The sequence below is a fragment of the Ixodes scapularis genome, unplaced genomic scaffold (assembly GCF_016920785.2).
Source record: "Ixodes scapularis isolate PalLabHiFi unplaced genomic scaffold, ASM1692078v2 PGA_scaffold6__148_contigs__length_123643588, whole genome shotgun sequence".
Taxonomy (NCBI): domain Eukaryota; kingdom Metazoa; phylum Arthropoda; class Arachnida; order Ixodida; family Ixodidae; genus Ixodes; species Ixodes scapularis.
In genome coordinates this window covers 90,257,677-90,269,885 of record NW_024609881.1, presented here as the reverse complement: position 1 = coordinate 90,269,885, position 12,209 = coordinate 90,257,677, and the positions used below count along the sequence as shown (strand labels likewise).

General features: G+C 48.3%; 1 protein-coding gene across 1 annotated transcript in view; it reads right to left on the bottom strand.

Moving 5' to 3' along the window:
* Window positions 1-279: 279 nt before the first annotated feature.
* The window catches only part of LOC121838539, a 269,231-nt gene continuing 257,301 nt past the window's right edge, over window positions 280-12,209 (bottom strand). The window contains exons 3-4 of the mRNA XM_042294849.1: window positions 2,825-3,075; window positions 280-422 (exon numbers count right to left, since the gene is read on the bottom strand). Of these exons, the coding sequence (XP_042150783.1) occupies window positions 280-422; window positions 2,825-3,075 (394 nt within the window). The remainder of the gene's footprint in view (window positions 423-2,824; window positions 3,076-12,209) is intronic.

The following is a 12,209-nucleotide window of genomic DNA, read 5'->3' as shown; positions in this document are numbered from 1 at the left end:
CAGGGTATACAGCTTTTTAGGACCTACCTATGCCACGAAAGTATCCTGATGCATGCGGGATCTTATACGTTATAACTACTTATAGGGGGTATTCACTGGCGGACATAGCTGAGCGCATAGCTGCTTAGCTCGTGATGGCAACAAGCTTCCACGGTGATTATGTACAACGTGGATTCCACGCCAACAAGATCGGCGGTCTCGGGAACCCATAAGTGTGAGCTCGCTCTGAGCACGCGCGGAAAACAGTGCACTTCAGTGAATACGGCTTTGGTACATATACTATTTGTTTTTTTCTTGTATGATGTGCCACTTACGCGCTGAAGTGTCCTGCGTCGACCGCGTCCTCAGGGTGCCCCCGGAAGGACTGCGACGCGCAAGAAGCCTGGCCGAAGGCGGGGACGCGTCCGCCTTGTCCGGGGACCCTGGCGACGGAGAGAGAAACGAAATGTCGGCTCCGGCGGGCAACATATTGGTGTCCCGTCGTCGGCGGCTTGAATAAACCACGTGGTGCGAACAGACGCGTAACCTTCCTCGCAACAGACGAACGGTCCTAGCCATAGGAAAACCTAGAGTCGCAGTCCGGCTGCTCGTACAACATTATACAGAAAGACACGGCGTGGACTTGCAGACTTCATTACAGAAGTACCCGCGGACATGCTTCAAGAATGTTCGGAGCACGCTTGCTTCGTATATGTGTTTATGCTTTGAGCATGTATATGCATACCAGGTTTGTTATGACCAACCTAACAATACCGTCGTACGAAAAGAAAACACACACGTCAGACAGTGGATGCAGAATGTTTTTGTATGATGTAACGGGGCACGTGACTCTGGCTTTGAGCGTGGCGCGCTGCTTCAAGCAACTGGCCGCAATTTAGGCAGCCGTCCCTCGGTAGAGTTAGGAGACTTGGTGCATGCCACACTTAAATTGCCCGCAAAAAAAAAAAAAAAAAAAAAAATTCACGTGATGTATTTCCGGGGGATACTAAGAAAATCCGCATCTTTTTGAGTTTTTTCAATAACACAAATGAGCTTAAAATGGTACGATGAAACGAAAACCGGAGATCAGGAAACGGATGGAACTTTTGTTACTGGGGACGTCGCAGTGTCTTGATACGGATATTGGATGCAGCATTCTTTTCTTGTACTTCCGTTGATTAGGAATCCTTTGTTCTTTACCATCCGCATGCTCGACTACGATAAATTTGAGTAATTAAAATACTGTATATCACTTTATTATTTTTGTTTGATAAAAAGATGTCTAGACGACGGAAGAGTAGATAGCTAAAACAATACCTAATAAAAAAATTTTTTTTTTTACGCAAGCGGTACAGTGCAAACAAACGTCGATACCTGTGTTATGTCTTTGTGAACGTGAATCCTTTATAATAAACAATTTAAACGAGAAAAAAAAAATTTTTATTACTGGTTTTAATAGTCAACATGTCTGCTTTGGCAACTGTACGAGAGAGGAAACAAAAACGACAAAACAATAATCGCTAAAGCTTTACCAGTCGCAAGCCACCATGCACGTTGAGACAAGTCAACACCCATGATTTGCCTCATTTTCCTCCCTTCTCTCACCCTTCCTCAACGATTCTTAGTCTAATAATTTCCAAGTGAAATATGCAACATCACCAATAAATACATAATCCAACTACATAGACGGATCTAACAAAATGAAGTATACCGCGCGAGCGACCCAGATGAGTAAAATGAAAACACGGGCCTCCGATATCTTGTCGAAAAATATGTATTATTTGGAACGATTCGCCCGAGTTCGTTTCGACCCCAAACGATGATACCCAAAAGGCTCATGAATAAACAAGGACTGAAAAGAGAAACAGAAAAGGAGAATTGAACATGTCGCTTACAAGTGAACCCGTTTGAGAGCGAGCTATTTTTAGAAGAGCTTCGCTTCTATGCGGATACCTTTCCCTTCTGAAGATGTTCAGCGTTCATTTCCACGCATAATTTGATTTGAGTGAGTGAAAGAAGCACGTTTCAACTGCCGCCGACGACGTATCCCCGGGAGTTTAAATTGAACCCCGATTGCCTCCAGGCTTGTTCAGGGATTCCTACGAAAACTGCCACTCTAGATACCGTCTTTTTTTTTTTTATTTTTATTTAACGAAAGGTAATTTGGCATATAACTCTTTGTTACTATATCGGGATAGCAAATGAGCTGTTATGTGTAGAAAGAAAAAAAAATGTGTATCTATACGAGTGCTCATTATCCCCGTATTCGAGCAAACTGTCTGAAGTATCATTCCGGAGTTCCACAAAAATTGAAGTAGGGACGAGCGTGCTGGTAATAATAAGGAACGCGTGTAACCGAACTGCGTCTTGCCGTCATGTTTCGTGATCTTCTTTAGTGCGTGATTAGTTCAAGCATAGCCTCCTCTATACTCACAAAGCCTGGCAGTTTAATGGCGGAGCCATATACAGTGCCCAGTCGCAGATTTGGAGCGCGAGGATCTGGTAGCACAGAGCATCAAAGAGCCATTCCTCGGCGAACCTGCACGTCAGCGCCCAGCTTTTGCAGCGGCGAGGACCCGAAACACACTCTCGGGAGAAGTGTGTTTCGGCGTCCCGCCACAGCGGGGCGCCAGTCACGTGGATCTTTCCTCTCCTCCGTTGTCTGCCGCTCCCCCTTTCCCATTTCGGCGGCAGCTTCTCGTGGCGATCTGTTAGGCTTTGTCAGTATAGAGGAGGCTACGGGGTAAATATATTATAGGATCACTTTTTTTTTTTTTTTTTGGGGGGGGGGGGGGGGGGGGGGGGGCGAGGGAGCGGTCGGAACGCGCCTTGCTCTCCTCCTTACCCTTGCAGGAGTCCGCCTGCTGCTTCTTCTTGGCGTGCCTGGGCTGGCGGTGCTGCGTCATGGCGGTGCCCTGCTGCTGGCCCGCGTCAAGCTGTGCCTGTATGATGCACAGGCTCGGGGTGACGATGGCCGGCAGCGTGCGGGCGCGCAGCAGGGGCGCAGGCTTGCGACGACCGGGCGCCGACGGAGGGACACCGCCGGGGCCCGAGCCGCCGGCGGCGGACGAGCACGATGCTCGCTCGGACACCTGGCTGCGTGGGGAAGAGAGGAAATAGGGACGACAGTCAGGGACGTTTTCTCTACGCACCAACACGCTCGTTCCCTATGTACGCCCCGTTTGCGACCGCGCGTCCCCAGAAACCAGATTCGCTTCAAATGGAGCGTCAGAGGGTTGAGATGGCGTATATGGGGAACGAGACAACTGAGATGTTACGAGTCGAGGTTAATAAACGGGCGAGATGTTTAACGTTACGCGTGATTCTAACCGGTGACGACGGGCGACAAAGGGGACAGGGGACGAGGACGACCGGAGACGTGTGTGTTTGTCCCTAGTCGCGCCCTTTGTCGTCCGTCGTCTTCGGTTGGAGTCATGTGTAGCCTAAAAGTAAAGATTCTGCCGAAAAAAGAACACAAAAAAACGAGTGCATTTACGTTATTGCGTAACGTGTGTGACAGTGACTATAGCGTAGCTGAAAACCGCGTTCTTCGGGTCCGCTACGGGCTTTCAGAGGTCTACCCAAATGGCGCGCGAAGTTCGTCTGTTCTTCGCGCACTTCGTGCGCACCCAGGTGCTTTTGTTTCCCTCGGTACTTCAACAGCGAGCGCCGAAAGAGGATGGCAGTTGCAGGTCTCGGATGACTGTGCGCATGCGCGGGAACAAGGGAGTGCCGACTACAGTCTAGGAAGTCCCATGGTACGGCGGCTGGGAGCGGTCCCGTGATTCATGACGTTTCTGATGACGTCACGGGGAGTTTTCGCGGCGGAAGACTACGACATTACCCGGGGAAGTTGCCACCAACCGTTGCCGCTGTGAAACGTCTCAAAGCTAAAGGTGCACTCGACAGGTTAATGATTGCTGTTTACTAAGTGTCTAATCACATGTATGCGTGCTCTGAGAACTCTTAAGTAAAATGCGGGTATCAACGTTCCGTTTTCCTACTAAAGCGACCACGAAATGATTTATGAACTTTTTGTTCTACACGGTGACCAAAGTAATCATGAGTATCAATTGAGCCTAGACCGCCAGTCCGTTTTCGTTTCAATGCCTTCACTTAAAAGAAAGAAAAAAAAAATGAAAGCCCAAGTTTGCTTCCCTCCTCCACTGAGCAGCAAAAGGGGAAATCCAGTGGTCGTGACATAGTAGTTCACTGGACTGGAAGTTCTCCCAGTTGTGCGAGGGTCAGTGCGGTTAGCCGTCCGAGATCTACGCGCCTGGTTGACCCGGTCCGATCGCGGAGAAATGTTGAACTATCAACGACAGCCCTGCCAGTTTTCTTGCCGACGTGGCAAAGTTACCACGTATCAAGATATTGCTTAAACTCCGGAAAAGAGTGTCTGCACCATCCACTACCATTTATATTAAGCACTTACTAACCTACTTATTTTGGTTTATTCGCTCGCAAATACAGCGCACTTTGCGCAACGTGGGGAATCAGGAGAACATAAGATGTTACCATATACTATCAAACTGTGTTTTCCTCAATACCGGTGTGCTGTATGTTTGGTTTATGCGTATTCGCTGCAGTTATCGAGCTGCCCAGGAACGACCTCTTTCCAGAGCCCGTTTCCACCGTCCTTCTGTCTGCTAGGGACCTCATCAGCACAGGGGCGGATCCAAGGAAGGGGGGGGGGGGGGGGCGACGGGGCGGCCGCCCCCGCCCCCCCCCCCCCCCCCCCCCCCAACCAAAGTCGACCCCCCCCCCCCTTCCCTCTTCTCGGAGGGCAATTCGACATGGGTGAGCCCTCCGGTGCACAAGAAAGAATGGGAGAAGAATATCCTTAAAATTTCCCCGCCCCCCCCCCCAAAAAAAAAAAACAAGAACAAAACAAAAAGAAACGGAGTTCTGGATCTGCCCCTGCATCAGCATCTTTTAGAGCGCAGATTTTAGGCGCCCGTTTCCGGGTTGAGCAGCATCGGCGTAACCGCACATTGCATTATGGGACGTTTCCCCGCTAAATTTAGCGGGAAATTTTCCCCCAAAATTTAGCGGGGCAATTGACGTCAAGTGACCTCAACACATGACGCCAACGCGTGAGAGGAGGAAAGGAGGGCACGGAGGAGGAGGACGGGCATATTCTCCCCTTCGTACCCTCCCCTCCTCTTCCTCAAGAGCTGCGCTCTAGTTTCGCATCACAGAGATTTGTAAACGTCTCTCACTTTTTTTTTTTCTACAGCCCTTTCTTTATCTTCCACGTTTCGAGGTGGAAAGTTACCTGACTTACTCACAGGCTTGGTAACACGATGCACGGTTGAACGAGCATAACCGTATGTGGACGAGCGCCCACTGCCAACGCCCTGGAGGCGAATTTCGTCGACAGCCCCCAGTTGCCCTCGGCGTCTGGTACGGCGGATCACCTCGTGATTCGCCGGAACTCTATAGCTACGTTTTGCTTGAGTGACTTCTTAGTAGATCACTACCCCCTAGTGCGCTCACTCCCTGTGGTATTGCGGTGGAAATTGAACGCTAGTGAGCAAGGTCCTTCTGGGTCACCACGAGACGGCACTGGGGACCGAAACGCCAAACCAGGGAGTGCAAGGAGACATGGGATGGGAGTCATTTGAGGGCAGGGAAGCTGCGAGCAAGATAGAATTTGAGGATCGGTTGAGGCAAATGGATGGGGAGCAATGAGCACGACAGGTTTTCAGCTATTTATACATGAGGAGTGTATATACAAAGTGGAGACAGCGCACTAGTAAATTAAGAGGAAAGTTTTTAGGCTATAGTGGAGATACGGAAGAGCAGGTCTCAGTTAAGAAGAAAGTTAAGGCCGCAGAGAGAGATCGGTGGCTAGAGGGAATGCAGACAAAGACGGCACTGGAAAGCTATAGATTAAACAAAACAGTTATTACCAAAGAAAGCATTTATGACAATTCTAGGGGAAGCTCATTGTTGTTTGAGGCGAGGGCGGGTGTCCTGCGAACCAGAACCAGAACATACAGAGCGAAGTACCAGGAAATGGATACAGTGTGCACTGCTTGTGGAGAGGAGGACGAGACGACTGAGCACTTGATACTCTACTGTAAAGGGCTTCACCCTATGCCTACCGAAGACAACATAGATTTAATAAAGTCATTGGGTTTTAGAGACAGCGAAGGTAAAGTGGATTTCAAGACAGTAGAGATTACCAAGCAAAGATTAAGTGAATGGTGGCACAAGGCCAAAGAAAACTATGTATTTCTTATTAACGATGGCAAGTGCGGAGTGAATATAGTTTCCACATTTAAATATTCTAAGCTTAAATGGTAAAACAAAATGGCTAGGTGGCGTAAGCTACCGCCCGATCCACAGGGCTCAGCCGGATTCATCCATCAATCCAGACTGGAACGATCGCGAAACGTGATTCTAGACAGAAGCAAAGAGCCATTTAAATTTCTTTTTCTTTTTATAGTTTTGGTTAGGGAATGTAATTTCTTTTCCCGAGTTCGCCCACTACACAGGGTAAAGCCGCATCATCATTATCATCATCAAATGAAAAAAGATAATATTAGATCGTTCTACGGGGAACAGATATAGAAAGAAGTTAGAAAGAGAGAGAAGCGAGCAGATGACTCGCTCTGTCGTCTGCTCGATGCGCTTATCGGGAGATAGCGCCACAAGTTAGGGTCATCGCTAACTCCGTGGTCTGCGTACTCGTTGAGCCTCGCACGTTTGTTTGGTCTCACTTTGCACGGGACGGGAGCTACGCCGTAAACTTTAAAGAGGGAAAATCCACGCCCTTAACACACTCGATGAGAATTTGAACTTCATATAAGCAGGCACAAATTATTTCGACTTTGTTTTACCGCGCTGGGATCCATTGTGGCCACCCTATAGGGAGTATTCACTGGACGCCATATTTGTGGGTGCTGTTTAGAGCGCATGCTCAGAACGAGCTCACATCAATAGGCTGCTAAGATTGACACTCTTGATGGTGCGGAATGCACATTGCAAAAGAACTGTAGAAGCTCGCCGTCAGCACGCGCTAAGCATTCGCGCACGCAGCTATGGCCGCGCCAGTGAGTACTCCCTATACTTCCCACCTGCTTTCCTGCGGTTAATCCGGGTGAATCTGACGCAATGAAAAAAGCTGCTTGTTAGTAACGAAGGAGCGGCCACCTATTATTAATCACTTCACGAGGAAAAGACATCCCCTTGTCAAAGTTGTTATTCCATTGGAGTTTGGCGGAACGAACCATTTCGAAAACCTTTCAGCGCTGAATGTTCGCTTTTTAAATGAAAGGAGTCGGGAAAATCCCCAAGGGCATGGGTCGATTTAGGAGTGTAGACTACGTTCATGGACTCTATATGATGTGCTCTCTATTCCACGTTTTCTTTTAAGAAAAAAAAACTAACTAAATGAAGATAAACAACTAAATAAACTCTCAATTCCAAAAATGGGTTTCATAATGCAGTTTTATCTTCCAACAGACTTCCATTTTAAAGAAGACGATAGAGCCAAATACATCGCACAGCGGAGCTCTAGAATTTCAGAAAGAACAAAAACTAAGAAACATAAACGGAGAAAAAAGCAAAAAAAAAGTGAAAAACGAGTTTTTATTTTTTTACTTTGATTCCGGCTCAGTAAATTACTTCATTAAGAGCAGCACCTCGTTAAAATGAAGCCGTAAACTCTTTCAAAGACGATTTATTGACCTGTCAAACGGTGGTTAATCTGGCAAGAAGATTAAGCGGGGGAAAAAAAAAACAGAAAAGAAAACAACGAAGGAAGGCTGCGGTCGTCTAATAAACCCGACTCGACCGTCACCGTATTATTTCTGCAACGTACCCGCGGGGCTGGGAGCTTTCTGATTGGTTATCGACCCTCCTCCAGTTCCCGGATGTTTGGTTTGCTTCTGTAAGCACCAGTTCTTTAGTCGGAACAAAGTTTGTAACACAAAACAAAATTGCAAAGTCGGTAAAAAACATCCCTATCTCTCTCTCTTTCACACACACACACACACACACACACACACACACACACACACACACACACACACACACACACACACACACACACACACACACACACACACACACACACACACACACACACACACACACACACACACACACACACACACACACACACACACACACACACACACACACACACACACACACACACACACACACACACACACACACACACACACACACACACACACACACACACACACACACACACACACACACACACACACACACACACACACACACACACACACACACACACACACACACACACACACACACACACACACACACACACACACACACACACACACACACACACACACACACACACACACACACACACACACACACACACACACACACACACACACACACACACACACACACACACACACACACACACACACACACACACACACACACACACACACACACACACACACACACACACACACACACACACACACACACAAATATATATATATATATATATATATATATATAATATCACATTGGCGCATTGTGAGCCGCGGCGCACACCAAAAGACAATCACAATAATCTAAAGAAGAGGCTCGGGGAATAATGACCCATTAAAAAAATACTTTCACACAAAAAAAGAAAAAGAAGAAAAAAAGCATGGCTTCGCGACTTCACGTGCAGACCGAAGACGCATAGGTAGGGAGTTATATTTGTGTGCGCATAAAATTTGTAACTAAATAAAAACTGATAGCGTAATTATGTCATCGATTGATTCGTCGGTTGATTGATTGGTTGATTCGTCGTTTGATTGATAGTACGCCGACCATGCGGCTTCACACAGTAATATCGTGCTCAGTGGCCAACATCAAAGTCCCTTGACGCTTTCTTTTAGAAGTAACGACAACCGTCACGCGTGACGAAGCATATTTCGCGGGGAAGAAATGGCGTCTTTCGGTTCATTCCGCTGTTGCGAGCCGCCGTTCGCTCCTGAAAACCTGCACCCGTCAAGAATTCAAAGAGTGTCAGTACTTGTAGGAAGCACAAGTTCGCCTTATTAATGCGAGAGCATTAACTGTCCCGCGGAGCGACGCCGGCGTTGTCTGTAGCAGCAAAAAACGGCACCGACGCACCTAAATTCCCATTGGCTGAGCGAAACAGTACCTAAGTTCCCATCGGCTCCGACGCGTCATGTGGCTCCATAGCAACGGCGTCACTGTTGCTAAGGGGCCAGCCGAACTGCTGGCGCCACAGCGGGAGAGGGGGGGACGCGGGTATGCGCTGGCCTGACGTTAGGCCTAACGTTAGGTCTATCGTTACGCTTTGAGGTCTAACGTCGTCAACCGTTATGCGTAGCCGTTTGATGTGAGGGGAGGACGCGGGTATGCGCTGGCCTGACGTTAGGCCTAACGTTACGCTTTGAGGTCTAACGTCGTCAACCGGTATCCGCAGCTAGGGCGATGATGATGATGATGAGAGGAGAGGACACATAATTTCAGCTAGGGGTGTCGCGAACCGGCCAAGGTTTGAGTTCGACGACGAACCTCGTATTGAGGTTTGACTCATGTGCGCATGCGCGACAGGCTGGCCAGTTGGCTTCGGATTGGATGGTGATGGCTAAGGGATGAATGAAGGGCAGCGCTGATTGGTTATTTCAGTTAATACAGTACAAAAAATTTAGTTGTTAACTTCTTCAGTGATTAGAATTGGTTTCTCTTAATTGCCACTGTTTATGAAATAAAATAACCCTTTGCATAAAAAAAAAATTCTCCAAACCTAGACATGCTTGTATCAAGGTCTGGCCACACTGTCCACAAAGTCGAACCGGTTGATTCTGGTGAAAAGTTCGAAGGTTCCGATTCGACAAAAGTTCGCGACACCCCTAATTTCAGCACGCGTCGCGCCGAGTTTCGCACTTCCGCCGCTGCCTCACCCAGCGGCGCAGCAGTCACCAGCGAGCCAGAGCAGGGAGGCCTGCTCGGCGCACCGCCGCACACTCTGACGGTGCCGGCGCTGCGTCCGCTTCTGCTCCTGTAGGTGCCGAGGGGCATGGCCATTGATGCTTTCGCATTCACAACTCATAAGAAGTGCTTAGGTGTCCTCGGAGATTATAGATTAGATTAGATAGATAGATAGATAGATAGATAGATAGATAGATAGATAGATAAGATAGATAGATAAGATAGATAGATAAGATAGATAGATAAGATAAGATAGATAAGATAGATAAGATAGATAAGATAGATAGATAGATAGATACCAGCTTTAATTCGCATAGAGGAACTGAAATGCAAATAGTGGCGAGCTCGGTGCATCTCACCGTCACCCTCGGGAACCGATCAGATACGGCGTTATAAGATAATGTCATTGAGGAACCAATAGGAAGCAAGAAAAAGCTTGCGTGAACATTATAGGCCACACGGTGCCTGGCTCATCAGAATGTTCCAGTGGACTGCGTGAAGCGGTGTCGTGCACGTTCCATCAAAAACAAAAACGAAAGCTCGTTCCTCGTTCTTCCTCGATGTTGGAACGAGTTCCCGTTACCAGTTCCAGTGGTTTCGAAAGGAACCCGTTTTCGTTACCTTTCTAAGATTGGAACATGTAGTTGCATTACCGTTAGATTTGCGTAATCTTAATTAAATATTGTGCTGAACAATCCGTAGATTAGAAAAAAAGCACACAAAAAAAGCCGTTTAGAACTCCCTGTAACGCCGGATTAGAGCGCAGCTCTTGAGGAGGATGGAAGGGTACTGAGGGATAGGATGGTAGGGTACTGAGGGACACGTGGCTACTTGAGGTTACGTTACCTTGGGGGGGGAGGGGGGGGAGTCACGTGACATGAGGGGGGTCACGCGACCTCAGCGGGGGGCCATGTGACCTCAGAGGGTAACCCCCGTGAGGGTAACCCTAGTAACCCTTGAGAGGGTAACCCTCGTGACCCTCGTGAGGGTATCTCTCATAACCCTAGTAACCCTTGAGAAGGTAACCCTCGTAATCCTCGTGAAAGTAACCCTCCTAACCCTCGTGAGGGTTGCGAGGGTTGTCACCCTCACGAGGATCATGAGGGTTACCCTCGTAACCCTCGTGAGAGTAACCCTCGTAACCCTCGTGAGGTTTACGAGGGTTACGCGCGGTTACGCCGACGGCGACGGCGACGCCGACACCGCTCAAGCCGGAAACGGGCGCCTAAGAGCTGCGCTCTAAAAGTGAAAGGATGCACATCGAACTAGACGTGGCGAGTCGCCATTATCACATTAGTACCAGCTTTGTTTTTACGTATTTATCGGACACTAATTTCCCCTCCCTTGAAGTCGGATGTTGACATCATCGAAAATTAAATTGTGCCTAGATGCCTTTACATTTGGGTAAAATTGCAGATATATAGGCCTTTCCAAAAATCGCCGTGTGCCAACACCTCCTAGACAGTAAAGCCTGCGCGTTACTTTACATGGCGTCACGTGCAGGAGGCCGGCACGGACGCTGATTGGATCCGAGTGCCGCGTCAGCGTTCGCGTGGGACTATGATAGGGAACGAGCCCCACGCGAACGCTGATGCGGCACTCGCGTCCAATCAGCGCCCGTGCCGGACCCCCGGACGTGACGTCACGGGACGTAACGCGCAGACTTTGCTGTCTAAAAGGTGTTGCTTGTGCGCGCTGCCATCTTTGTCTGCTGGGCTGTGGAACTCCCGATGAGCGTGCGCTATATCAGACGCTGCGCGTGGGTCCCAAAGCTCAGTGACTCAGCATTTTCAATTTGGGTGATAAGCGCTAGAAAGGTTTATAGACAAAGAAAGAAAAAAAAAGAAACGAAAGTTGTTCATCCCGGTGTTTTCTCGATAATGTAACGAGTTCCCGTCCAGGTTCAAGCGATGCAAGATGGAACGGCGGTGTTCCTCCGTTCCTCGTAGAAGGAACGCGTTCAAGGAACGTCATTCCTTGGAACGCCGGTTTCGTACAACACTGCGGAAAACGTATAGTCGAACGGTGAGCTTTTTAAAAGCGTTACACACACAAACACACACACACGCACACGCGCCCGGTAGTCATGAATTGCATACATCGCAGCGATTGGTCCACCCTGTAAAACAGTACATGAGCAGGTATATTTCTTTTTAAACATTGTGTCATATGGCCCTTAGCCACCTTCTGTAACGCGTATTCCTGTGAAACAGAAGAAGCTGTAACGAGTGCTGGGTCTGCGCTCGGCTGGAAACCGTACTTTCACTGATTTA